Source organism: Tachysurus vachellii, chromosome 14 (assembly GCF_030014155.1).
Source record: "Tachysurus vachellii isolate PV-2020 chromosome 14, HZAU_Pvac_v1, whole genome shotgun sequence".
NCBI classification, from domain to species: Eukaryota; Metazoa; Chordata; class Actinopteri; order Siluriformes; family Bagridae; genus Tachysurus; species Tachysurus vachellii.
This window is the reverse complement of record NC_083473.1, coordinates 17474639-17498593: the sequence shown is the minus strand read 5'-3', so window position 1 is coordinate 17498593 and position 23955 is coordinate 17474639. Positions and strand designations below refer to the sequence as shown.

Sequence of the window (23955 nt, the reverse complement as noted above, 5' to 3'; positions counted from 1 at the left end):
TTGTGAGTAGATAAAACAAAGTGAAGGAAACCATGTTAACTGTTTCACCACATATTCATCTTTACATACATACACGACTCACGTGCAGTCCCAGTCATCTACTTCAGATAACGCAGAGTGTTTAAAAAGGTCACACAAATCTCAGGGATTACACACATTCCCATGGAACACCTGTATAATTCACTATGAAAGCGTGTTCACATAAAAATAAAGTACAACACGCTTAAAGTGTAAATACCGTAGAAATCTCATACGGTTCTTGAAAACGAAAGCAGATCACTGTATTCCGAGTTCAGTTAGATGTACTGTAGATGTTATCGGTCCAGGCTTGGTGTTTTTATCACGTAACATTATGAATGCTCATCTCTTTTGGTCGACATGAGCCCATATTTGCATTTGGAAATACGAGTCTGATCTGATAAGCAATTCATTCTACAAACATGTCTCTAGCAGAGGCTGAAACTTTCATCTAGGCCTTTATAAAGCTGTTCCATGTGTCTGCTTTACACAGATGAGGCCTAATATACAGCCTGTAATATTACAGAACTCTCCTCTGGGAGTGTGTTGTGATTTGATTTGCGTTAGTTTCTTGGCAGTTTTGGGGTCAAACATGAAATATACAGTAGCTCATAAAATACTTTTCTAAAACAGTGTGACCTTTTACAAAAGATACTGTACATACTATACCGTCTGGTCCTCTTCCAAATCTTACTCATTATTAGTATGTCAAACAATAAAAAGGCCCACACTGAGAGGATCAGCCACGTGTGTGTGTGTGTGTGTGTGTGCGCGTTCTGAGCCGCTCCCTGCTTTTCACCAGTGTCTGGTGTGGACGAGCTCAGGCCGCAGGCTCAGCCTCTTCAGCGTCTCGTAGCCGATGACGATGAGGATGGAGGTGGGCATGGAGGAGATGATGCGAGCAGACAGACCCTTGGTTAGACCCCTCATGCCCTCCTCAGCAATGAGCTGCTTAAACGTTTCAATCACTGACAAACGCCCTTCCACCTTTTGGGAGGGAAAGAGACAATTACTCATAATGCACAGTAGATAATAAAAAGTCTACACACCCCTGTAAGGTTTTTGTTATATATAAAAGGAAGGCAGGATATATCGTGCCACCTTGAAGGTGACACAGTATACAAATAGAATGGTTTTATTATGGAAAAGAGAAAGACTTCAGTAAGTATGTGCACCCTTTTCTAACATGGAGGATGAAGGAATCATCATCCAGCTGTCATTAATGATGTAATTCTTATTAACAACTACAACATGATTTGCTAAATGTACCTCTCCTCGGTCATCTGACTAGAGCTTACAGAGCATGTACAGGATCTCACCGTCAAAAGGTATTGATCAGGAGAATGGGACAAAAGAATATCCAAAACATTAGATCATGAATTATAACATGAAACCCTGAATCCCATCAACACATGGAGAAAATGGGTCACCACGGTGACATTACAAAGAGAAGGATGTCCCTCCAAAACTAAAACATTTGCTCTTTTAATCATCTCTTGTATTCTTCACATCTGGATTATGAGTGTGGTTTAGCTAGATTGTGGGGTTTTCTCACACACACAAAGAAAAACCACCCAAGCCTGCCAAAATCACCCTATACCATGTGACAACATATGCTATGAACTTTTTGGGCATAATTCTATAAGATTTGCTTGGTACAAGAACAAAATCCCTCCATACCAACTGTGAAGCATGGTGGTGGTAGCATCGTACTGTGGAGCTGCTTCACTCTGGAGCTGGGACTATAGTCAAGACAGACTTAAAATTCAAAACCTGAAGGCTATTAGGCAGCTAAATCTGGAAACTATTCTTTCAAGCACAATAATGACCCAAAACAACAAATGAATGGAAGATGTGTTACAGAAATGTCCAGTCAGAGCTTAAATCTAAATCCTAACTAAAACCTGTGGAATGATTTGTAGAGAGCTGTTTACAGGAAATCCCCACAATTTGATAGAGAGAAGGAAGCGGAGATAAAATTGCTAAACCGAATGTGTTTAGTCAGTAGACTCACCCAAAAAGACTGAGTGCTGCATTACAAGCAAAAGGAGCTTTAACAGTATACGAGTTAAAGGGGGTGTACGTTTATTTCAAGTCTTTTCTTTTTTATTTGGATGTTGTTGATCACATTAAAGGTGCAAAAATAAACGGACATGTTTTATCCTGGTTTCAGGGGGGGTGTATACTTTTTACCTCCACTGAAGATGGATTTAATTTTACTTAACTCACAGACAGACAGAGATGATATAACAATTATAATTAGGAACAGAACAGAAAAAAAAAACACAGAGCTCATGAACAAATTCGGTATGAAGACGACAAAGTGTGACTATTCATATGCAGGAACGATGAACCTCAAGAAACAAATCCAGAATAACTGATTACTGAGACTCAAAGCAAAGCTGTGCTGCTGAAAGTCTTGAATTAGAGTCGAGACAAAAAAAGCTAGCTTTAAAATGGAAGGCACGTCCCGGCAGCGTTAGAAAGCTGGGTCGGGTTATTCGACTGGGAACGAAGTAAAAAGGAAAGAGGGAACTACAGGACAAAAAAAGAACTTCTTCCAGTTGCTTTTCAAGTTACAGTAGGAGAAATCTGAAAAAAAGGAACATGCAAGAAAGGAAACTTGCTGAAAGAGGATGCTTAGCGGAAAAAAAAAAGAGGACGCTTAGCATGCTTTCACAATTGGTATTTTTTTGTTTTGTTATAAATAAAAGCAGCTCATATGACATGCTTGCATTAACTAAAACATCTTCACCGCTTCTAGCTGATATCAGATAACTACACTTCAGGCCAAAAGTTTACGTACAGCTAGCCTCATCACTCCATTGTGTTTAACCCGTGTTAGGGCGTCTGCTTTATTTCCGCAAGAGATCGTTTCAAAAAATAACGATCAAGAAACTTATTTAGTTTTAGTTATTTACTAGATCGCATTTTCAGTGGCTTAAAAATTCACACTGTTAGCATTTGGTGTCACTGCTTTTTTAATCTCTTGAGTTGAGTTGTAGTCTTCCACAAGCTTCCCACACAATCCTGGATTGTTGTGTTCATTCCTTGTGACAGAAATTATTTAACTCAGGCAGGTTTGTGTGTTGCTCAAACTCGCTTTCAGTTCAGCGCTTCAATGATTTTACTTTGTCTAGTTAAACCGTATACATCCAAGTATCTGAGTGAAAAACAACATCTGTTTGCATCTATACAACATTTGTTTGACTGTATATTTATAATCACACCCTCCAGTGTCACCCATATGAGGATGGGTTCCCCTGTGAGTCTGGTTCCTCTCAAGGTTTCTTCGTTTAACGTCTAAGGGAGTTTTTCCTCCCCACAGTCACCTGAGCCACCTCAGACTTGCTCATTGGGGATACATACAAACACAATTAAATATAAGTCTAATAATAATTTTGAATTTTGTATTCTATTAATCTTTATATTATTCTTTATATTAACCTTTTGTTCTATGTTTATGTTCTGTGTAGCTGCTTTGAGACAATGTCAATTGTAAAAACGCTATACAAATAAACTTGAATTGAATTGAAAAAAGGCAGTGGCTTTTAATAATAAATAAGAAACACAGCCACACTCCAAATTAACTCCTAATTATGATCAATCAGAAGCTTCTAAGGGTCATTACATCAATTTTGAAAATCTTCCAGACGGTTCGTCAACTTTGTGTATGGAAAATTGTGACCCAACTGAATGAATTCCGACATAGTGATTTAAAGCTAAAATAAATCTGTCTCCAATCGATTATTTTAAAATGTCACCTGATGTGAATAAAGCATACATCTAAATGCAGAAAATGTTCCTTAGTGTTGTTATAGGTAAACGTTTGGCCTGGACTCTCTCTAACCCATCTTGCTAACTAGATTAATTTATTAGAAGTAACAAAGCTGAAATAGAGATTGGTGTAACTCTGCTCATGACGAAACTGTTTGCTGCCACAGATATAGTGGGACATGATGTTGTGAAAGTCCAGACGAATCCAACAAACATCGTCAAGTTGTTATTTAGCTCCAGTGCAACAATGGGATATTGGCAAGAATATCTCCTGATGAATTGATCACTAACAGAAGTCATGCTCTTTGTCCTCCGTGTTCATTTTTCTCACCCGAATCTCAAATTCGGACCAAATTCTAAAAAGTTGACCTATGTTATAAATGCTTTCATTTTCAAATGATACAGTCCATACAGTACTGTAAATACAGTACATCTCCCTGATGAAGGTCAGTCGGTGTGTTTACCTGCACTCTGGCTCTCACTACATCCATGGGATTGGTGAGGGTGGAGGCGGTGGCAGCAGCCAAGGGCCCGGCCACAGCCTGCAAGAGGAGGTGAGGGCAGTTGGACGGAGCCATTCGAGACAGCTGCTCTGTTTCAGCACACAACACACACTGTGTTAGACAAGATATTTTACAAAACTCAAAACCAGTGCACATGTCTACATGTCTGCTTTTTCCAAATAAATATCCGTTCTGATGTGTTGGAGCGTGATAACCAGGTTACATGATGTATATAGTTAACTAGTACAAAGTTACCACTGTCAAGGTTTTTTTTTTATCCTCATAGACACCACCTCTGACTTGCTCATTAGGGATAAATGTATACATTTATTTCCTGAATTGATCTGTTTCTGTAAAGCTGCTTGGGGACAATTGTTAAAAGCACTATACAGATAACACGAAGGTTATTATAAAAACACATATGTTGTTGTGATGAAGTCATTTTCATGTTAAACGTCAATGCATGACCTAATAATGTAAGTACTCTTTTATACTTTTGTGCCTTGAACGGTCATTAAACGGTGCTCTTCTTCTTCTGTCAGCCGTATCCCTTTTTCTCTACATGAGCAAAGCTGAGTGTTGATCACATGAAGTGTCCAACATTTCTAGGGTCTGGATGAATAAGTGGATCATCCAGGTACCTGAACTGCACTACTTCTTCTTCATGTTGGAGTTTTCAGGTCACGACTTTTAACTAGTGAGTACAAATTACAAATAAGGTCTGTACGTGAGCTGTATATCCTCAAACTTTTACAGGATATGGTGAAAAGTATTTCTGCTTGGTGTAGGTTCTGTATCAGAAGCTGAGGTCCAATTGGATGGAACAAAGTCAGAGGAGCTTTTTCACGCTCATGTGTGTGGGGAAAAAAATCATTCATGGTCATTAACACCGGAGCGTAACGTCACAGGGGCATGTTGGCTCAGGTTCATGCCTTCATCTTCAATAAGTGCTTCATGCTGGTCAGTTCAAACAACAAATTAAAGTACTAAAGTCTTTCGGCAGCTAGAACGATTAATAAAATTCTCATGTGGCATTAATAAAGTTCTTCTATCTCTAGTCCACATCCATCGGGAGGATGAGGCAGTCACATAAAGCAGATAAATGAATAAGTGATATGTGGTACAGTGTTCCTATGGGACCAAAAACAAGCTGTAATCTCTAACCAAAGCTGATGCTTTTGGTTACTATTAAGATTCATATTTTCTTTTTCAGCTCTTAAAACCCAAAACACACAGAAATAATTACAGTAAACACACCAGAACACTGCCATTCCCTGCAGAGAAAGCAGATTTCCTCATGTTTAGACTTTTCACCTGTGAATCCTGCTCAGTAACTGTGTGGCATCTCAGTGTGTGAGACTCAGAATCAGGGGAATGAACTGGATTGCACAGGTATTGTCAAACCACCGAACCAAAACAAACAAACAGAGGATTCTGTAGCTCAGGACGACATGTCGCAACATGTACACTCAAGGACCTACTGCATCTGGGTTATTAAAATATATATAAATATATATGTGTGTGTGTGTGTGTTCCAGCACTGCTGAATCAGTGTATAATCAGTATGTTGTGTTATGATGAAAGGCACAGAATGTATGTCCATGAGAACAATAAGAAGTAAGAGCACCTGCATAAAAGTGATAGAAAGGCCACCACACAGCGCTGTTAGGAATGTAGGTGAGAAGAGACGCCACATAGCCACGGTAAAACCCCCGAAAACCGTCCGCAGCGAAAATCTGCACGGTAATGTCCCGGGTCTGGCCAAAAGTCACCCTGTGCTTAGATGTGGTCACAGCCTTCTTGGGCTTGAGCTTAAAGCGTGTGAGATGTTCCCCCTGGCCTTGCATCATGAGTTGCTGGGAGACCACATCAATGGGCACGGTGATGCTCTGAGCCACCAGTGAGGCTGAGCCACCAGCCACCAGTGACTTGACTGTGTTATTGGAAGAATACTGAGAGACGTACTTCCTAACCAGCTCATAGGTGGTGATGTAGGCTTGACCTGAGATCAGCGTGAAGGTGTTAATCATGAAGCCCCGGTACAATCCCCGCACACCTTCAGCTTTAAGAATCTTACAGAAGGCGTCAAATGTGCCAGTATAGAGTGACTTCCCCTTCTGGACCTGCAGCCGGGTTCGAATCAGAGTGAAGGGGTAGACCGTGGCACGTGTGGTTAATGTCATGAACACGCCGAGGGAGTAGAACTTCCTCTTGTCCAGGTCTTCCCATTCGATGATCCGGATGTTACGTTTCTGCTGCATACTTCCGGCTAATGGCAACCTTCATGCGACTGGCCCCGTGCCGCACCAGCCTAGCGACCTACACAGCCACAAGGAACAGGAACACATCAGAGTAACGCACATCTAACATCATAACTGAAGGAATCTAGTTAGCCCATTTTGGTAGCCAGAAAATACTTCTTAAAAACAAGACAACAGATCTGTGGAGTTCAGCAAAAGTTCCCGAGTTCTGTCAGTATATGCGGTCAGTGCTCGCTCTGGTGTCTATAGATCAAAGGTCTAAAAATCATGTTTGCAAGTAATGAGAGTAAGGTGCATTTCATAAACCCCCGGCATGTTCAAAGGGCAATGCGACTAACTCCCTTTATATACAGAATATGGCCACAAGTACGTGGACACCTGACTATAACACCCATATGTGGGCCTTCAGCAAACTGTTACCATAAAGCCGAAAGCAGACAATTATCTAGAATAGCTTTTCTCTGCTGTTGCTATAAGTGTTCTCTTCACTGAACATGCATGACAACGACCCTGTGCACAAAGCAGCTCCATGAAGACATGGTGTGTTAAGGTTGGAGTGAAAAACCCGTGTGAACTGCACAGATCCCTGACTGGAACACATTTAGACTGAACCCCAGACCTCCTCACTCTTACAACATCAGTGTCTGATCTCACTAAAGCTCTTGTAGCTGAAAGAACACAAATCCACTAAAAAAAATCTAGTGGAAAGTCTTGCAGATTTATGGAGCTTGTTATAACAGAAAAGAAGGAATAAGTCTTGGGAAAAATGTTCAACAAACACGGATGAAGGTCAGGTGTCCATATACTAGTAGTGTATCTGCTAGCTTTCTTCCATTCCATAAACCCAAAACAAATGTTTTTATATATATACAAATAAAAATACAAAACCATCATGTTTTTAGACATGTGCATGAAAGAGAATAATGCTATATACAAAAATAATTACAAATATTTTATAGACAAATAAAATGAACTGAAATGTTAAAGTATGAACAGATAATTCAACATGGGGTGGAATGTGTGACCTCCTCCATGATGAGCTTGTACAGAAGACTCCTCCTCTCACCCTTCATCTATCATCTCCACCTTATTATTTAGTCATTTTGACATCCAGACATTAGATCCAAACATTTGACTTGCTAGTGTAATGTAATGTCATAAAAAGCAGAAATCCAGCTGTCTTCTGCATTAGGATCCTGATGACAGTTTGTTTGACCTCTCTGTCTCTCTGTGTCTGTCTGTCTGTCTCTCTAACCTCTCTCTCTTTCTCTCTCTCTCTGTCTCTGTCTGTCTCTCTCTTTGACCTCTCTCTCTCTCTCTCTCTCTCTCTCTCTCTCTCTCTCTCTCTCTCTTGTACACATTTTAACTTACCAGCTTAGCTTGCCATCATTTCCGCCTCCCAAACAACCTAACTACTGCATCCTATTAGTCATATCATGATTAAAAAATCTTAAAAGCTGTATATAAAAACAAAAATCTATTCGGAAAATTATCGACGACTGACCGCCTGTATGTTTTTAACAAGGCATGTTGTTAAGGGTGCATATTTTCTTCCTTTCTACTTCCGTCGCGCGTCCTTACGCCATGACGTGACGGAGGGGCGTGGCTCGTTTGACAGCTGATCCTGACTCGTGATTGGTTGGTTCTTTGAGAGGCATTTCCCTGCGTTCTCGCTAGTGAAATCGTGTTGGTTTCAGAAGTCATCATGGCGCTCACTTCCTCACATCAAGGTAAGAGCCCTTGTTTGTTTCATTTTTTTTTTCCCCCTTGCTTGACTTGGTTAAACATTTCGAGCTGTTTGCGGTCTAGTTTATGTAGTTGCACTGGGATGTTTTTAACACGCAGGTTTTAGGGCTGGATTTCCGTGGCCCTCTTTTTCTTTGAGGTCTAAGCTAAGTGGCTAGTTAGCATGTAGATAACTGTTTATAGCGCCGGCTGACATATCAACAATAATACATAACAAATGGCGCACTTCAGACATGTCGTTACGCCTGGACGACTTTTGAGAACGAATTATGTGAGCGATAAGGCAGAAATGTCGATTCCTGCGTGCACTAATATGATATAATGTGTGTGTGTGTGTGTGTGTGTGTGTGTGTGTGTGTGTGTGTGTGTATATGTATATATACATATACACACACACACATATGTGAGTGTGTGAGTGAGAATGTATGTGTGTACATGTGTGTGTGTGTGTGTGTATATATTTGAATGTGTGTGTGTGTGAATGTATGTGTCTGTCTGTCTGTATGTATGTATGTATGTGTGTGTGAGAATGTATGTTTGTGTGTGTGTGTGTGTGTGTGTATGTATGTGAATGTGTACGTGTGTGAATGCATGTGTATATATGTGTGTGTGTGTGTGTATGTGAATGTGTGTGTGTATATGTGTTTGAATGTATGTGTGTGTGTATATATATGTGTGTGTGTGTGTGTGTGTATATGTATATATACATATACACACACACACTTATGTATGTGAGTGTGTGAGTGAGAATGTATGTGTGTACATATGTGTGTGTGTGTGTATATATTTGAATGTGTGTGTGTGAATGTATGTGTCTGTCTGTCTGTATGTATGTATGTATGTATGTGTGTGTGAGAATGTGTGTGTGTATGTATGTGAATGTGTACGTGTGTGTGAATGCATGTGTATATATGTGTGTGTGTGTGTATGTGAATGTGTGTGTGTATATGTGTGTGTGTGTATATATATGTGTGTGTGTGTGTGAATGTATGTGTGTGAAATGTATGTGGGGGGGGTGGGTTAGGGTCATAAAGCTTTAAAGTCACGCAGGTTCGTAATCTTTAGCAGACCATTTGGAGAAAGAGGGATGTATGGTGCAAAGATAAGAGAAAAAAAACGTTCCCTCCCACTCCCCTTTACTGGCGTGGAGTGTTTCATGTATTAGGATTTTTTTACTTCTTCTGGGTAATACATAAGCTTGTTTGTTTGTTTGTTTGACATACATAATATCATAACCCCTGAGTGCGATTTAATTTTTTGGCTTCAGTATAAAGACGAATATCTTTTAATAGCTACACAATGCAGCTGTGTGACTTGAGTAATGCGTTATGTCACGTTTCAAGTGTTTTATAGAGTGTAATGTTGCTTCTCCTTCAAGACAAAACAAAGCATGGAGTAAATCATCCACCTCAGTCATGTTCATTCACATACGCCACCTTTATTTACAAAAAATAAATAAATCACCACTGATGATGTGATATGTTTCTGGCAGTAACAAGTAAACACAATCTGCTCAAAAGTATATGGACACCTGACCATCACAGACATCTTGTGGGCCTTTTAAAAGAATCATCTAGAATGTCTGTGCTGTAGCATTACATGTTCTCTTCACTGGAGGCTAAAAAGAGGCTCTAAACCTGTTCCAGTATGACACAAAGTGCACAAAGCACAGCGCTCCATAAAGACATGGTGTGGAGGTTAAGCACGGAGTGAAGAACTCGAGTGTCCCGTACAGAGTCGTGACTCTGACTCAACCCCACTGAACACCTTTGGGATGAACTGGAACACATTTAGACTGAACCCCAGACCTCCTCACTTCACATGAGTGGAGCTGGTTATAACAGGAAAGGAGGATGTGATGGTCTGGGATTCACACACTTTTGGTCATATACTGTAAAATACTTCAATACTATATAAGGATCATTTTTTGATACGCAGTAAGAGCCGATTTGTATAATCTGACAATGTTTCTGCTTGGATAGTTATGCATTAGTATAAATGCTGGTTACACAAGTTTTTGTTTTTAAGCTCTCTATCATTAGCGATTTTATGATCTCAGTCTCTTTGTGGAGAAAAAAGCCAAAGTAGCTCATTTTCTGTAAATTACTGTCAACATTGTAATGAGTACCTCTGCTCTTGTAACGATGATAATGATGATAGTGGAAAAACCTGCTCCAAGCCCACACATGTCTTACAGAGCCATGAAAATATGGAAAACCTTACTAACCTAAAGTAATACTCATGTCATGTGCTGAATCTGACAGTTTAAGCACATTTCAGCTTGTACTTTGATCCCCACAGATTTCCCTTGTAGTTTATTTTAAAGGACACAGTGAAATTTATTATTTCAGTTAGTTTGATGCTTGGTTTAGTTTCATGCTGCACATAATTGCACAAAACAGGACACAGAGCCGACACCCTGTAAACTGCTGTTTATTACACCCGATACGTTTAATCAGTCTTTTGTCTCAGTGGAGCAGATCTACTGAAACGTCACCCAAGCTCGCTTCACTTCATTCATTTGTAATGATTTAGGATCAGACGGTGATACAGATTTGATCCGAGACAAAATGAGCCTCGTTTGCTCAGATGCTCTCAAGCGTATTTCATACAATACACTGTTTCTTAGTTAAAAACAACCCTGGTGTGCTTTCTTCTTTGGTGTGGTTTATTCGTGCAGGTGAGAAAACGGATTTTGTGAACTTATGCGGCCCAAAACAGCCGGTCTGAGACAGTGCGAGCGAGTTGACATCAAATCAAATTTTATTTGTCACATACATATAAACATAGGGTACGACATGCGGTGAAAATGCAGACATGCAGACATCAGTGTGATTAGTGACTGTGCAGATTTATTTCAGTGAGAAAGCAAACCGCAGGCTTGATCCTGATTGGCTTTGTGTGTTCTGTGCAGAGGTCGCTTAAGGCACTTTCAAGCCTGTTAGTCCGGCATCCGAATCTTGTTTGCTAATTGGTTTGGTTTGTTTTCTCACTGCTGCATCTAAGAAAACCAGCCGAAAAGTTTTAAAACACTGGCTGAGAGTTGCGTAGGGCTAAAAACTCACACACCTACAGAAAACCCTTTGTTAGTTGTTGATCTTATTCCTTTTTTCATTTGTGTTGTATCTTTATTTTTTGGCAGATCACCCGTTTGGCCATTTGATTGAGACTTTGCCAAGCGAGAAAAATGAAGTTAGAAAATACTTCAATCCTCAGAAGCTTGGAGATCCAAAGTATGGTAAGTAAAGGGAACAAAACCAGACAATACCTTTTGCTTTATAGCTGATTTTTATCAAAACATTAGACAGAGTGTATCTTCATAAATTCCCAGCTTTATAATAATTGAAGGAATGGTATGTGATGTTTTCAGCTATAAATGAGGGCCTTTTTACACCTGGTCACTTCATGTGTTTTCTCTGATCCGATAGATATCTGATTTGTTAAAACTGATCCATTTACATTAGGCCACATAAATGTGTCTTGGCGAATCGGGTATCAATCCGATCTTTCTATTCCCGCCCAAAATGCAAATATATTTTACCTCATTTCCGTTTCTGGTGCAATGCACGACTCGTGAGTCACTTGTGAGTGACGTACTTCCGTTTGGGAGGAGTTTAGCGCTGACATATGTGGCTTGAACAGCCGCATTCATTTACCCCTGTCCAGTTTCATCTGAAATGAGTCCCAGACCACCTCCTGAAGTGGTTTGAATGATCGGATTTATATCTGTCTCGAAAACGTTTTGGAGGGCATTTAGACCTGGTCTTTTTACCATCGGATAGCTATCTGATCAGAGAAAACGCATGAAGTGACCAGGTGTAAAAAGCCCCAGTGTCTGAAAGGATCTCAAGGCCATGAACTCGCAAACGTTCACGCTATTGTCGGAAGCTCCTGAGTTTGAATTTTGACAGTGTTACAGAGGCTACGTTCACACTGCAGGTAAAAGTGGCCCAAATCTGGGGTCAAGTGACCAGGTCAGACTTCTTCAGGAGTAATGTGAACACTCAAATCTAGCCCAGATCTGATTTTTTCAAATCAGATTCAGACCACTTCCATATGTGGTCCTGAATCAGACCCAAATCTGATTTTTTCCAATGTGGCCGCAGTGTGAACAACCAAGGCAGATTTGATGCGACTTTTACGTCAATCTACATCAACATTCGTCACAATTATGCGCCGACAAGTACGCACACAAACTTGACTACGCCTACAGAATGGATCAAATAATCAAAAGTTGCCCTCTACATCCGAAAATTTTCAAAACACTGCGTCTCTGTGCTGCCATTACACAAACATTTAGAAAGAAAAGCGAAAATGCTTACTTCCTCCATATCCTCGCCAACTTTAGCACAACGGCGTGCTGCGTGTGACGTCATTGTTATTGTTCGTTTGCGCATGCGTGTCAGTTCGAAACAGCAAACAGTTCACACTGGTATCTGATATAGACCACATTTTAAAAGGTAATGTGAACAGCCAAACAAAAAAATCAGATCTGAGCAGAATATCCGAATTGAGCATTAAGACTTGCAGTGTGAACGCGGCCAGAGCTGAACGTTGACTCTGCTCTCTAGGTTGGAGGAGCTTACTCTTTCTCCTCTGTCACTCACTGAGACACTTGCTAATCATGTATGCAGACGAAGGCAGATACCTTTAGCTTGTTCTCTGCACTTCTGGTCTGCTCTGGCTAGGACAACATACACGGATGGAAAATTGTACAAGCCAGAGCTTTGGAAAGGACTTCATGAAAATAGATGGCTAGAAGAACGTTAGGATTATTTAAATTGCAGCCATTCATTCCCACCATTTTCTCCCAAATTTGTCCCACCCACCAATGCACCAGGCTACAAATGCCTGCTTCCTCTGAGACACATTATACATGACAGCTGCATCTTTGTTAAGTAACACACTGATGTTGGCCCTCTTCCTCATACCTGAGCTTACAGGGGTACATGACTGGCTAGTGCCGCTGTGATTGACGGGGGGAGACCTCAGAGAGAACAGCCAATTCTGCTATGTTGTCTCCCAGATTCTAACACTTGCTTATTGCTGGAATATTTAAAATGTTTTGCAAGATGTACAGCATTGGTCAAAGACTCACTGGTGAAGTCATGTTGAGCGATTTCTCATGTCATCTTTGCACGTCAGAGCGGCTGCCGTTCTGTATCCGCGTGCTGCTCGAGGCCGCGATCCGGAAGTGTGACGGCTTTTACGTGAAAAGGGAGGACGTGCACAGTGTCCTGGACTGGGAAGAGCGTCAGAATGAGGCCGAGGTCCCCTTCTCCCCAGCACGAGTGCTGCTGCAGGACTTCACGTGAGTCAAGTGTAGCCTGGCACTACAAGATTTTGTGTTGTTTTTTTTTTCCTCCACCAATTTCTGTATTTCTTGAAGTGTCTTAGTCTTGGTCTGTAATATTTCTTTGTTTGGTCGAATGTGTGTGATGTTCCTCACAGAGGTATTCCAGCCATGGTGGACCTGGCAGCCATGAGAGATGCTGTAGCCAAGAATGGTATCGACCCCAACCTCATCAACCCCAAATGTCCCACTGACCTTATAGTAGATCACTCACTACAGATTGACTTCAGCAAGTGGTAAAGTCCATCAGGAACTCAGATTACACCAGTGACAAACCCATATTTAGATTTATCATGAAAGATAAAAAAATACATTTGTTTATTTAACATTCATTCATCCAGTATTTGTTTGTTAATTTCTCAGTGCTATCCAAAACGCCCCTAACCCTGGTGGAGGTGATGGGCAGGGGCCAGGGCCTCGATCTGTTCCTGGACGTCCGGTCCCACGTGGCCATCACGCCAGCACCAGTGCTCAGTGTGGAGGTCAGAGAGGAGGCTGCTCCAAGGGATCCTGCACCGACTTGCCCACTAGAGCCACCGCAGTACAGATTGAAAACACGCCGCTACTATGTCCTTTCCACCTAAAGCCGGTTTCCGAGTAAGATTCATCAGACCGTCTTTTATGTCTGCAAAATAAACGTTCTTTATTTTTTTACCTTTTAAATGTTTTTGTTTTTTTTCCTTTTTCAAAACCAAAAAGAAGAAATAATTAAAAAGTAAAACTTTTTTATATTTTCTAATGTTAAAGTTTAATATGATTAAAAGTAGACTGTTGGGGGGTGTCTCTGTGATCGGGTGTGTGTGTATTTGATGAGGTGTGTGTGTGTATCTGTGTGCCACTGTGGTAATGGTTTCGACATGAAGGATAACTGCTTTGTTCCTTCATGTCCACAGGCCAGAGACTGCTCTCAAAAACCAGGAGATGGAGCTCATAAGAAATAAAGAAAGACTTAAGTTCTTTAAGGTGAGTCCAGCGTGTGGCGCTCAAGCCGCCTACATGGCTCTTGTACTGTGTGCAGGTTGTACCATGAGATGTCATGGCTTCTTGTTTGCTGGTTTTCCACAGTGGTGTTCGAAAGCGTTTAAGAATGTGACCGTGGTTCCTCCAGACTTTGGCTCAGTACATCAGGTTAATCTGGAGTATCTGTCTCGTGTGGTGCAGGAGAGTGAGGGTTTTATTTACCCTGACAGTGTAGTAGGGACAGACTCCCACACTACCATGATCAATGGCCTTGGTGTACTTGGCTGGGGTGAGTGGATTCTGATTGGAACAGTAGCTTCGATCACAGCTTCTCTCATTACTAAGAAAAATCTTGCACAAATAGAGCTTTAGGTATTAACTGATGTAACCATCTCTTGTTATATCCCCATTGACTCGCATCTTCATCTTCTTTCTGTCTTTCCCGTTCTTACTGTCTATGTCTTTCCTACCTGCCTGTGTATTCACACTCACACACACTCACTCACCCCCCCCCCCCTTTTCCTTGCCACTTTTATTTCGGTTCTCTCTCTCTCTCTCTCTCTCTCTCTCTCTCTCTCCCCCTCTCCCTTTCCTTTTTTGATTGTCATTTCTGCTCCTCTCTTCCTTTCTTACTCTCTCCCTCTCTCTTTCTCTCGTGCTCCCCCCTCATTTCCACTCTCTACTGTCATTTCTGTTCCTCTCTCTGTCTGTCTGCCTCTCAGGAGTAGGAGGTATAGAGTCAGAGGCAGTAATGCTGGGTCAGCCGGTTTCTTTCACGCTGCCTCATGTTGTTGGATGTAAGCTAGTGGGATCTGTCAACACTCTGGCTACATCTATAGACATAGTCCTCGGAATCACTAAGGTAAACCTACAGTATTTTCCTATTTGTGTCTGTAATATATTTTGCTCTACTAAGTGTGCAGTGCTCACATGTAGCTGCTATGTATAAATACACAGAATGGATAAAAAGACATTAGTACCGGCGTATGTGGTGTAAACCGGTGTTTTTGTGTTTGTGCAGCACTTGCGCCAGGCTGGTATCGGTGGGAAGTTTGTGGAGTTCTTTGGCCCAGGTATGTCTCAGCTCTCCGCTGCAGACCGAACCACCATTGCCAACATGTGTCCTGAATACAGTGCCACTGTCAGCTTTTTTCCTGTAGACGACATCACACTCAAGCACTTTAAACAGACCAGTAAGCAGACAGCGTTCTCCTGTTCCTCTTCTTACTCACATACGCTCCCTGATTGTCCTTACTGTATATCTGATCTATATTTTTCTTTTGTAAGACTTCACAGAGGAGAAACTTGAAATCTTGGAGACTTATCTTAAATCCGTGAAGCTGTTTCGGAGCCTCACTGAACCATCAGAGGATCCGCATTATTCTGAGGTAATCTTACTTAGTATTCAGATTCGTATAGAGACCAGAGACACATACAGGATATCTGCTTTTTATTGCAGAGGCTTTGTTTAGGTTTTTTTTTTGCTAATAATTTTATGATGTAAACATTCTCTCGTGCAGGTTATAGAAATAAACCTGAGTTCCATCATCCCCAATGTGAGTGGACCCAAAAGGCCACAAGACCGAGTACCTGTCACTTGCATGAAGGAGGACTTCCTTAACTGCCTCAATGAAAAGGCAAGTCTGTGTGCACTGGGATTACTCAGTAAGCCTGTGGAGATACAGTAGGTTTATAGATAAGAACCATGTAAACGTGACGATCCAGATCATTGCAATAACTCGTTCTAATGTTTGTTTTAATCAGGTCGGTTTTAAAGGGTTCCACGTACCAAAGGAAAAGCAAAGCACCACGGTGGACTTTCTGCACGACGGCACCGAATACGCTCTCTCTCACGGATCAGTCGTCATCGCTGCCATCATCAGCTGCACCAACAACTGCAACCCTTCTGTCATGCTCACTGCAGGTGAGAGTTTACCCGCATCCACACGGCACAGGGTAACCGTTCGTCTAACATAGTCATCAGGTACAGGTAGAGAAGGAGAGATGGCCTGGTAACATAACCTTGTAATTGACACCGGTCAGATCGTGCTTACTGATCTGTAGCCGAACACAAAATGAGGGGGAAAAATGTATTTTATGATTAATTCAGAACGAATTTGAAATAAGATGAGTTATCGAGTTAAAGAGAGGAAGAAAACAGGAAGAACGTGTTTATCATGCAATATAAAAATACTCCCAAAGCTTTATAAAGCCTTTGTTTATACACTACATAAGGAGCACAGGTAACGAATCAGAAGAGATTCTTAAAAATTGCTAAAAACGATTCCTGTGTAAAAACCAGCCACAGACGGTGTCTAGGTTACATTACGGTACACGAATAAACAAATCTCTAATGATAAAGTTCATGGTAAAGCGATCGTATTGGCTCTCTGCTTTCAAAAGACATTCATTTCACCTTCTATTGGTCATACAAACAAATTCATGTTGTATATTTTGAATTATGTGTTTTATTCAGTGTGTTGAAAGTTTGGGGGATTTGGAAGAATGCTCTAAAAATCTGGAGTGTTTGTGGTTTAATATAAAGAGTCATTCCTAATGTAATGTGTGGTGCTGGCAGGCCTCTTGGCAAAGAAAGCAGTGGAGGCAGGACTTACTGTGAAGCCTTACATCAGGACTAGCCTCGCTCCAGGGAGTGGCATGGTTACACACTACCTCAGTGCCAGCAAAGTGCTGCCTTACCTCAGCCAGCTTGGGTAAACACACACACACACATACAGAGGTTGTTGCTTGTCTTACATACATACATACACGCTATATCCGTACACTCACTATTCACTTTATTAACATCTTCACATTCATGCAGTTATTTAATCAGTCAATCACAGGAGCATAGTTTACATTTACTTTTACAGCATTTAGTAGACGCCCTTATCCAGAGCGACTTACATTTTTATACAACTGAGCAATTGAGGGCTAAGGGCCTTGCTCAGGGGCCCAGAAGTGGGAACCTGGTGGACATAGGAATCGAACTCACAACCTTCTGACTGGTAGCCCAACACCTTAACCACTAGGCTACCACATCCCTGTTTATACAGTCATACAGATGCAGATCAAGAGCTTCCATTCACATCGAGCAACAGAATGAAGAAAAAGTCTAAGAAATCTCTGTGACTTTAATCGTGGCATGTTGTTGATACCAGATCAGACCAGAAAATCGCACAAATATATTTATTCTATAAATAGTGCTGCCTTTTTTTTTGAAGTGAGTGACAGTTCCAGAAACAATAAAGTGGACAGTGAGTGTATATTAGATGAGGATTGCAGTGCCTTTAACTGTATATGTATCACATGCCCTGTGGAACCTTCTGGAGAGCTTCAAGACAGAAAGATCTTTCCTTATTAACAGAACTGTTAACAGGGGGCAACTTTTAATGTCTGAGCACATTTATTATAGTTTTTGGGATTCGATAATCTCCTGAAAGATCAGAAATTGTTGCCGTATGCCCTCTCAGGATATTATATTTAACATTTACATTTATGGCATTTTGGTAGACTTACATTTTTTTTAATACATTTTTAATAAAGCTAAATGTACAAGATTATTTTTTTCGTGCTCCAGGTTTGAGGTCATTGGCTATGGATGTGCCACCTGTGTAGGAAACACGGCTCCTTTACCTGAACCTGTAGTAGATGCCATCAAACAGGTATGATGTCGTTAACGTCTGCTTGTATTTCACCATGAAGCATGTCGACACGCGGTACAATGACGTGACGCAGTGTGTCTCTCTCTGCACATTAGGGAGATTTGATCGCTTGTGGAGTGTTGTCCGGTAACAGGCATTTCGAGGGGCGTCTCTGCGACTGTGTGCGTGCCAACTACCTAGCCTCACCCCCTCTAGTGGTGGCATACGCCATTGCGGGCAGAATTGGGATCGATTTCGAGAAAGAGCCACTCGGTATGCCCTACCACGTGATCGTATTTACTGCTGAAGTGGACTGAGAAATGCGAGTGTCTTGATGTGCTGTAATTGTGTGTGTGTGTAGGTGTGAACAGTGACGGAAAGGAGATGTTCCTGAAGGACGTGTGGCCGTCTAAAGAAGAAGTGCAGAATGTAGAGGAGCACATGGTCATCGCCTCCATATTCACAGAGCTCAGGAGCAGGATGCAGGTGATTAACGGTGCTGTTGTGCTTTTGGGTTGTTAGGGGTTTTTTTTTTCGTCTTTGAGAATCGTCAGCTGCTGAGAAAGGAAGAGCCGTGTAAGATACAGGACCCTCGAGTTCTGCACTCTAACATTAATACACCATGGCTTTGTGCACAGGGACATTGTCATGCTGGAACAGTGTTTGAGTCCAGGTTCCAGTGAAGAGAAATCCTGTTTGAGAACATACATCAGGGCTTTAGTGAAAATGCTAATACTAATTTAATAAAACAGTTTTCATTACAAATGATTGACAAGTTCTCATGGAGAAACATGGATCAAATATATCTGAGTGTTCTCTGATCACAGGCTTCAACAAGAGAGATCAGACATGAGGGAAATCTGACCTTTTGTATAAAGCGGATCAATATGATCAATATCAGACGTTTCAACCGAGAACTAGAAATAGTGCAGAATATAAAACATTCAAGATATTGAACATATTACTTTATTTGCTCGGCGGAGTCTCATGCATTTTGCGACGTCTGGTTTTTACATTTTCAGAAAGGAAGCACGTTTTGGAACAGCATAGACGCTCCAGACTCTGTATTCTTCCCCTGGGACTCCAAGTCTACTTACATTCGCTGCCCTCCGTTTTTCAACAAGCTTGTGAGTCACTTTTTATTTCAGCATGTTTCGTATGTGTTTCTCAGAGGAGAGACGAGCGCCTAAGCTTTTCTTTTGTTCTGCTGTCTTTTCCCCGTCAGTCTAAAGACATTTGTCCTCCTGGGTCTATTGATAATGCACACGTTCTGCTGTTTCTGGGGGACAAAGTCACCACTGACCACATCTCTCCTGCCGGCAGCATTGCACGCGTCAGCGCAGCCGCCAAGTACCTACAGAGCAAACGGTAACCAGAGACACCAAATACTTTACATTCAACCCATTGTGAAGTGTGTGAATATTCTGTTCAGAGGATTGACAGATTATTAATTCTGTGTTCTAGCTAATGTATTACAGTATGATGATATTTGGTTTCTTTGGTCTTCCAGCTTGACACCTCGCGAATTCAACTCTTATGGCGCTCGGAGAGGCAACGATGCCGTGATGACTAGAGGAACTTTTGCCAGCATTAAACTCCTGAACCTTCTCGTCGGCAAACCCGGCCCCAAAACCGTGCACGTCCCGTCAGGACAGACGGTGAGAATCAAGCCGGTTTCCACACGACACTCGCATCCAGTCCAATACAAAGCCTTTGAAAGGACACCGTGCCGTTTTCTTATTTTCTCATGCACACTGTTTACTTTAGCACAACTGTTTCCTTCACCAATTTTTTTTTCTTACAAAAAGGAAAAGTTGCCATGATGACTTAAAAAATAAGAATAAACAAATAATAATAAGCAGGGTTTTTTTTTCTGTTGTTGTTTTTTTTTGCTTATGGAATAAAAGCTGTCATGTCATGAAAACTTTATTTTCCAGAAAAAAAGAAAAAAAATCTTATGAAGCTGACGATTTTTTGCATGTGCACAAGATCATTTTCATTAAATTAAAAAATTGCTAAATAAAAAATACCTTTTAAAAATGTATCTTTATAAAAAAAAAAAGTCAAATTAAAACCAAAAGTCAAATTTAATTAAAATTAATTAAAAATGTAATTTTTTTTTTTGTTTTTTTTTTTTTGTTGTTGTTTTTTTTTGCCTTTCTGGGGCTTTGAAGAAATAAACATTTGTAAGTCCCTGAAGAGATGGAGTTTGTGTGTTTGATCTGTGTCTTAGATGGACGTGTTCGAGGCGGCGGAGCGCTATCAAAGAGACGGCATTCCTCTCATCATCCTAGCAGGAAAGGATTACGGCTCAGGCAGCTCACGAGACTGGGCAGCCAAAGGACCTTACCTACTGGTACATCACTCCACTCTTATTCTCTCACTCTCTCTCTCTCTCACTTTAGACAGTACAGCTGATATGTCACTTTTGTGTAGTTACATGTCCCCTGACTTGTTACAGGGAGTGCGGGCGGTGATCGCTGAGAGTTTTGAAAAGATGCATAAGAACCACCTGGTGGGAATGGGCATCGCTCCTCTACAGTTCCTCCCTGGCCAGACTGCTGAATCCCTGGGGCTCTGTGGGAAAGAAAGGTTCTCCATCTCCATCCCAGAGCAGATCAACCCTCAGCATGAGCTAACTGTGCTGGTAGGGAATCCGAGTCTTCTGACAGATCTGCTTTAAGGCGGTTTATTACTTCAGCACAAGCAGAAATGTCGACATGAACCTGAAATACATGCCATTTTCTATAGCCTGTATGTTGTGTGAGGTGATTAAGGGACATGTTGGCTTTCACTGAGGTCTTGTGAAATCTGTTTGTGTTTCAGACCAGCACTGGAAAGAGCTTCAGCGTGGTGGCGCTATTAGAGAACGAGATGGACGTGACATTTTACAGACATGGAGGCATTCTGAAATTTGAGGCCCGCAGTATGCTGAAGTAACGTCTCGGTCTTTCTCTTTGTCCTGCCTGCTCTCAGATAATTCACACAATCCGCCTCAGGAGCACTGATCGAGACTGTTTGAGCTAAGCCTGCTGATGTCCAGCCAGGTCGGGCCACAGATCGACCGGATGTGAAGGGCTGTTGTAGGCCCAGCGACGGCTCCGGGCGAAAGCCTGTGACTTTTATTTTCGGGCCTTGAACTTTGTTGTGCCTGTTTTCTGCTGTCACTCTTCCTAATAATGTCTACCAGAAGACTATTTTTTTTCTTGCACTTAACAATGTCTTCTGTTTCGTTCTCTAAATCCCGCCGTCCCACAGAAATGCGAAAGAAATTCAGACTCTGCACAAAGTTGTGGCATCCTAAAAACTCTGGGTCGACTCTGGATTTCTCCACCAGGCCACGGTGCATGTTCACGGTGCCTGTTCAGCACATCGGTGGACACATCGTTCGCAAAAAAGATCAGAGGAACTGGTGCTATGCTCTTACGATGTCCACACACACCCACATACGGCGGTGCATCTCCATCTGATACTTATGGGCTTTACGTACTGCTTTAGCGCTTAGAGGCCATGACAGTTTCCTTTCTGTTGCTGTTTTTTTTTTTTTTTTTGATGTTTTTTCAGATGTTTGTGAGTGTACAAAGTCAAACTCGATGCCTAACCTCATTAGCCCAGTTTTTAAAAAGTCCTGAACTTTGTGAGGATTTACAAATCACGTATTACTTTATTTATTTTTCATCCGATCCAGCGTGAAATTATTTGTTTGTCGCTTTGTGTCTGTTTCTTCATGGAAGGAGCCTGTTTCTTCAGGGCCTGATTTAGTAACTGAAATAAATATAGTATCAGTATCATTATTATTATTATTATTATTATTATTATTATTATTATTATTATTATTCCTTCTGTGGTGTATTACAGGAGCCGGCACTTATCAGATCGAATCGACTTGTGGATGTTTTTTAAATCAGTCAGAGTGTCTTAAGAGAAATGGGAATTGATGTAAATCAGTCACAGTTTAAAAAAAAAGAATGCCACAAACCCACACTACAGGCAAACAATCCAACCGGGAAAAGAAAATCGCTTAGTTGTAAAGATTTGCTGATGTTTTAATTTGTCTGAAATAAAACAGTCCGACATCTTTGGTTTACTGTTTATCCATTGGACTTGGAATTACGAGTGTTTTTTTTTTTCGTCTGAGATCTAAGTTTATATTTCCAGACATTAATGCGCGCCCCCATTTGAGCTGATTGGTATGATTAGATTGTAAACCAAATACTTCTGATTTGTTAACATTTTATTCATTAGAGGCAAACAAAATACTTGGCCTTCATTATGTCTTTTTTTTTTATTTATTGTTCAGAATTAATTCAGAAAAATCTTAATTAGATACTAGGGGTAAAGGTAGACAGCCATGTAATTTTTTTTTCCCAAAATCAAGCACTTGAACTTGGGTTAAAATTGACTCTCCATGTACAAACTCTGTGTATTTGAATAATGTGAGCAACCAGAAATCCAAGCAGATAACTGAAGGTTAAGATGATATTTAGTCTATTGCTCCTTTTCTCACCAAAACCATTTAAAATCTTCCCCCCAATATCGTAAAACTTATTATGCCAAAACAGAATGAACATCATAATGGTATAATGTCTGCCTTGAAAATGTCATCTTTTCTAGATTCCATGTTTTTTTTTTATTTTGTGCATCTTGTACTAATGTTTATCAGACAAAAGCAAGCGTGTAGAGTAGTTCAGGATGTGTAGCTCTTCCAACTGTTTTGCACCATTTGTATAAAATGACGGTATGCAACAGGAGAGATGACTTGAAGGTGGAGAAAACTTCTGTTGAGTTTTGCTGTTGTAAATCATTTTTAATAAACTTTATCAAGAATGACACTGTTGCTTTTTTGCAAATTGGGATAAATAAGCTAAGAAATAACATCACTACATGTACAGTTTTTATTTATAATATATAAATAAACGAACAAACAAACACACCTCAAAAACATTAAGGGAACAATTAAGCAACACATCCTAGATCTAAATGAATGAAAGTCTTAAATACTTTGTTCTTTACCTAGTTCAATGTGCTGACAACAAAATCTCACAAAAATTAAAATCAATGAAAATCAAATTTATTAACCCATGGAGGTCTGGATTTGGAGTCACACTCAAAATTGAAGTGGAAAAACACTACAGGCTGATCCAACTTTGATGTAATGTCCTTAAAACAAGTCAAAATGAGGCACAGTAGTGTGTGTGGCCTCCACGTGCCTGTATGACCTCCCTACAAAGCCTGGGCTTGCTCCTGATGAGGTGGTGGATGGTCTCCTGAGGGATCTCCTCCCAGACCTGGACTAAAGCATCCGCCAACTCCTGGACAGTCTGTGGTGCAACGTGGCGTTGGTGGATGGAGCGAGACATGATGTCCCAGATGTGCTCGATTGGATTCAGGTGTGGGGATCGGGCAGGCCAGTCCATAGCATCAATGCCTTCATAATGGCAGTCAGGATACCTCTGGTGAGCACATGGAGGGCTGTGCGGCCCTCCAAAGAAATGCCACCCCACACCATTACTGACCCACTGCCAAACTGTTCATGCTGGAGGATGTTGCAGGCAGCAGAACGTTCTCCATGGCATCTCCAGACTCTGTCCCATCTGTCACGTGCTCAGTGTGAACCTGCTTTCATTTGTGAAGAGCACAGGGCGCCAGTGACAAATTTGCCAGTCTTGGTGTTCTCTGGCAAATGCCAAACG

General features: G+C 41.1%; 2 protein-coding genes across 3 annotated transcripts; one reads left to right on the top strand and one right to left on the bottom strand.

The window, feature by feature from the left end:
* Positions 1-35: 35 nt before the first annotated feature.
* On the bottom strand, positions 36-8142 carry slc25a44a (solute carrier family 25 member 44a). Its single transcript, XM_060887094.1, has 4 exons — positions 7931-8142; positions 5926-6617; positions 4260-4387; positions 36-1005 (listed from the first exon to the last, which is right to left on the bottom strand). The coding sequence occupies exons 2-4, from the start codon at positions 6557-6559 to the stop codon at positions 814-816; spliced, it is 954 nt and encodes a 317-aa protein (XP_060743077.1). The 5' UTR covers positions 6560-6617; positions 7931-8142; the 3' UTR covers positions 36-813.
* ireb2 (iron-responsive element binding protein 2) lies at positions 8142-23092 on the top strand. Of its 2 annotated transcripts, none has more exons than XM_060887093.1 (22): positions 8142-8289; positions 11448-11543; positions 13451-13616; positions 13757-13894; positions 14022-14255; positions 14552-14621; positions 14724-14907; positions 15341-15480; positions 15640-15811; positions 15906-16006; positions 16139-16255; positions 16383-16542; positions 17197-17332; positions 18199-18283; positions 18379-18535; positions 18624-18748; positions 19285-19389; positions 19488-19630; positions 19773-19920; positions 20496-20618; positions 20724-20909; positions 21089-23092. In XM_060887093.1, the coding sequence occupies exons 1-22, from the start codon at positions 8265-8267 to the stop codon at positions 21200-21202; spliced, it is 2925 nt and encodes a 974-aa protein (XP_060743076.1). In that variant the 5' UTR covers positions 8142-8264; the 3' UTR covers positions 21203-23092. The 2 variants fall into 2 exon arrangements, with proteins under 2 accessions (XP_060743076.1, XP_060743075.1); XM_060887092.1 differs by having other exon boundaries at positions 8154-8289; positions 13378-13616.
* Positions 23093-23955: the final 863 nt, after the last annotated feature.

Excerpts from the sequence above, each read along its gene's own strand:
- slc25a44a (XM_060887094.1), bottom strand. The coding sequence starts at position 6,559 with ATGCAGCAGAAACGTAACATCCGGATCATCGAATGGGAAGACCTGGAC. Across the intron at positions 4,388-5,925 it reads TTTCTATCACTTTTATGCAG|AGCAGCTGTCTCGAATGGCT; the intron begins GTGCTCTTACTT and ends GTGCTGAAACAG. Across the intron at positions 1,006-4,259 it reads TAGTGAGAGCCAGAGTGCAG|GTGGAAGGGCGTTTGTCAGT; the intron begins GTAAACACACCG and ends CCCTCCCAAAAG.
- ireb2 (XM_060887092.1), top strand. The coding sequence starts at position 11,493 with ATGAAGTTAGAAAATACTTCAATCCTCAGAAGCTTGGAGATCCAAAGT. Across the intron at positions 14,622-14,723 it reads AAAGACTTAAGTTCTTTAAG|TGGTGTTCGAAAGCGTTTAA; the intron begins GTGAGTCCAGCG and ends GGTTTTCCACAG. Across the intron at positions 20,619-20,723 it reads CCAAAGGACCTTACCTACTG|GGAGTGCGGGCGGTGATCGC; the intron begins GTACATCACTCC and ends GACTTGTTACAG.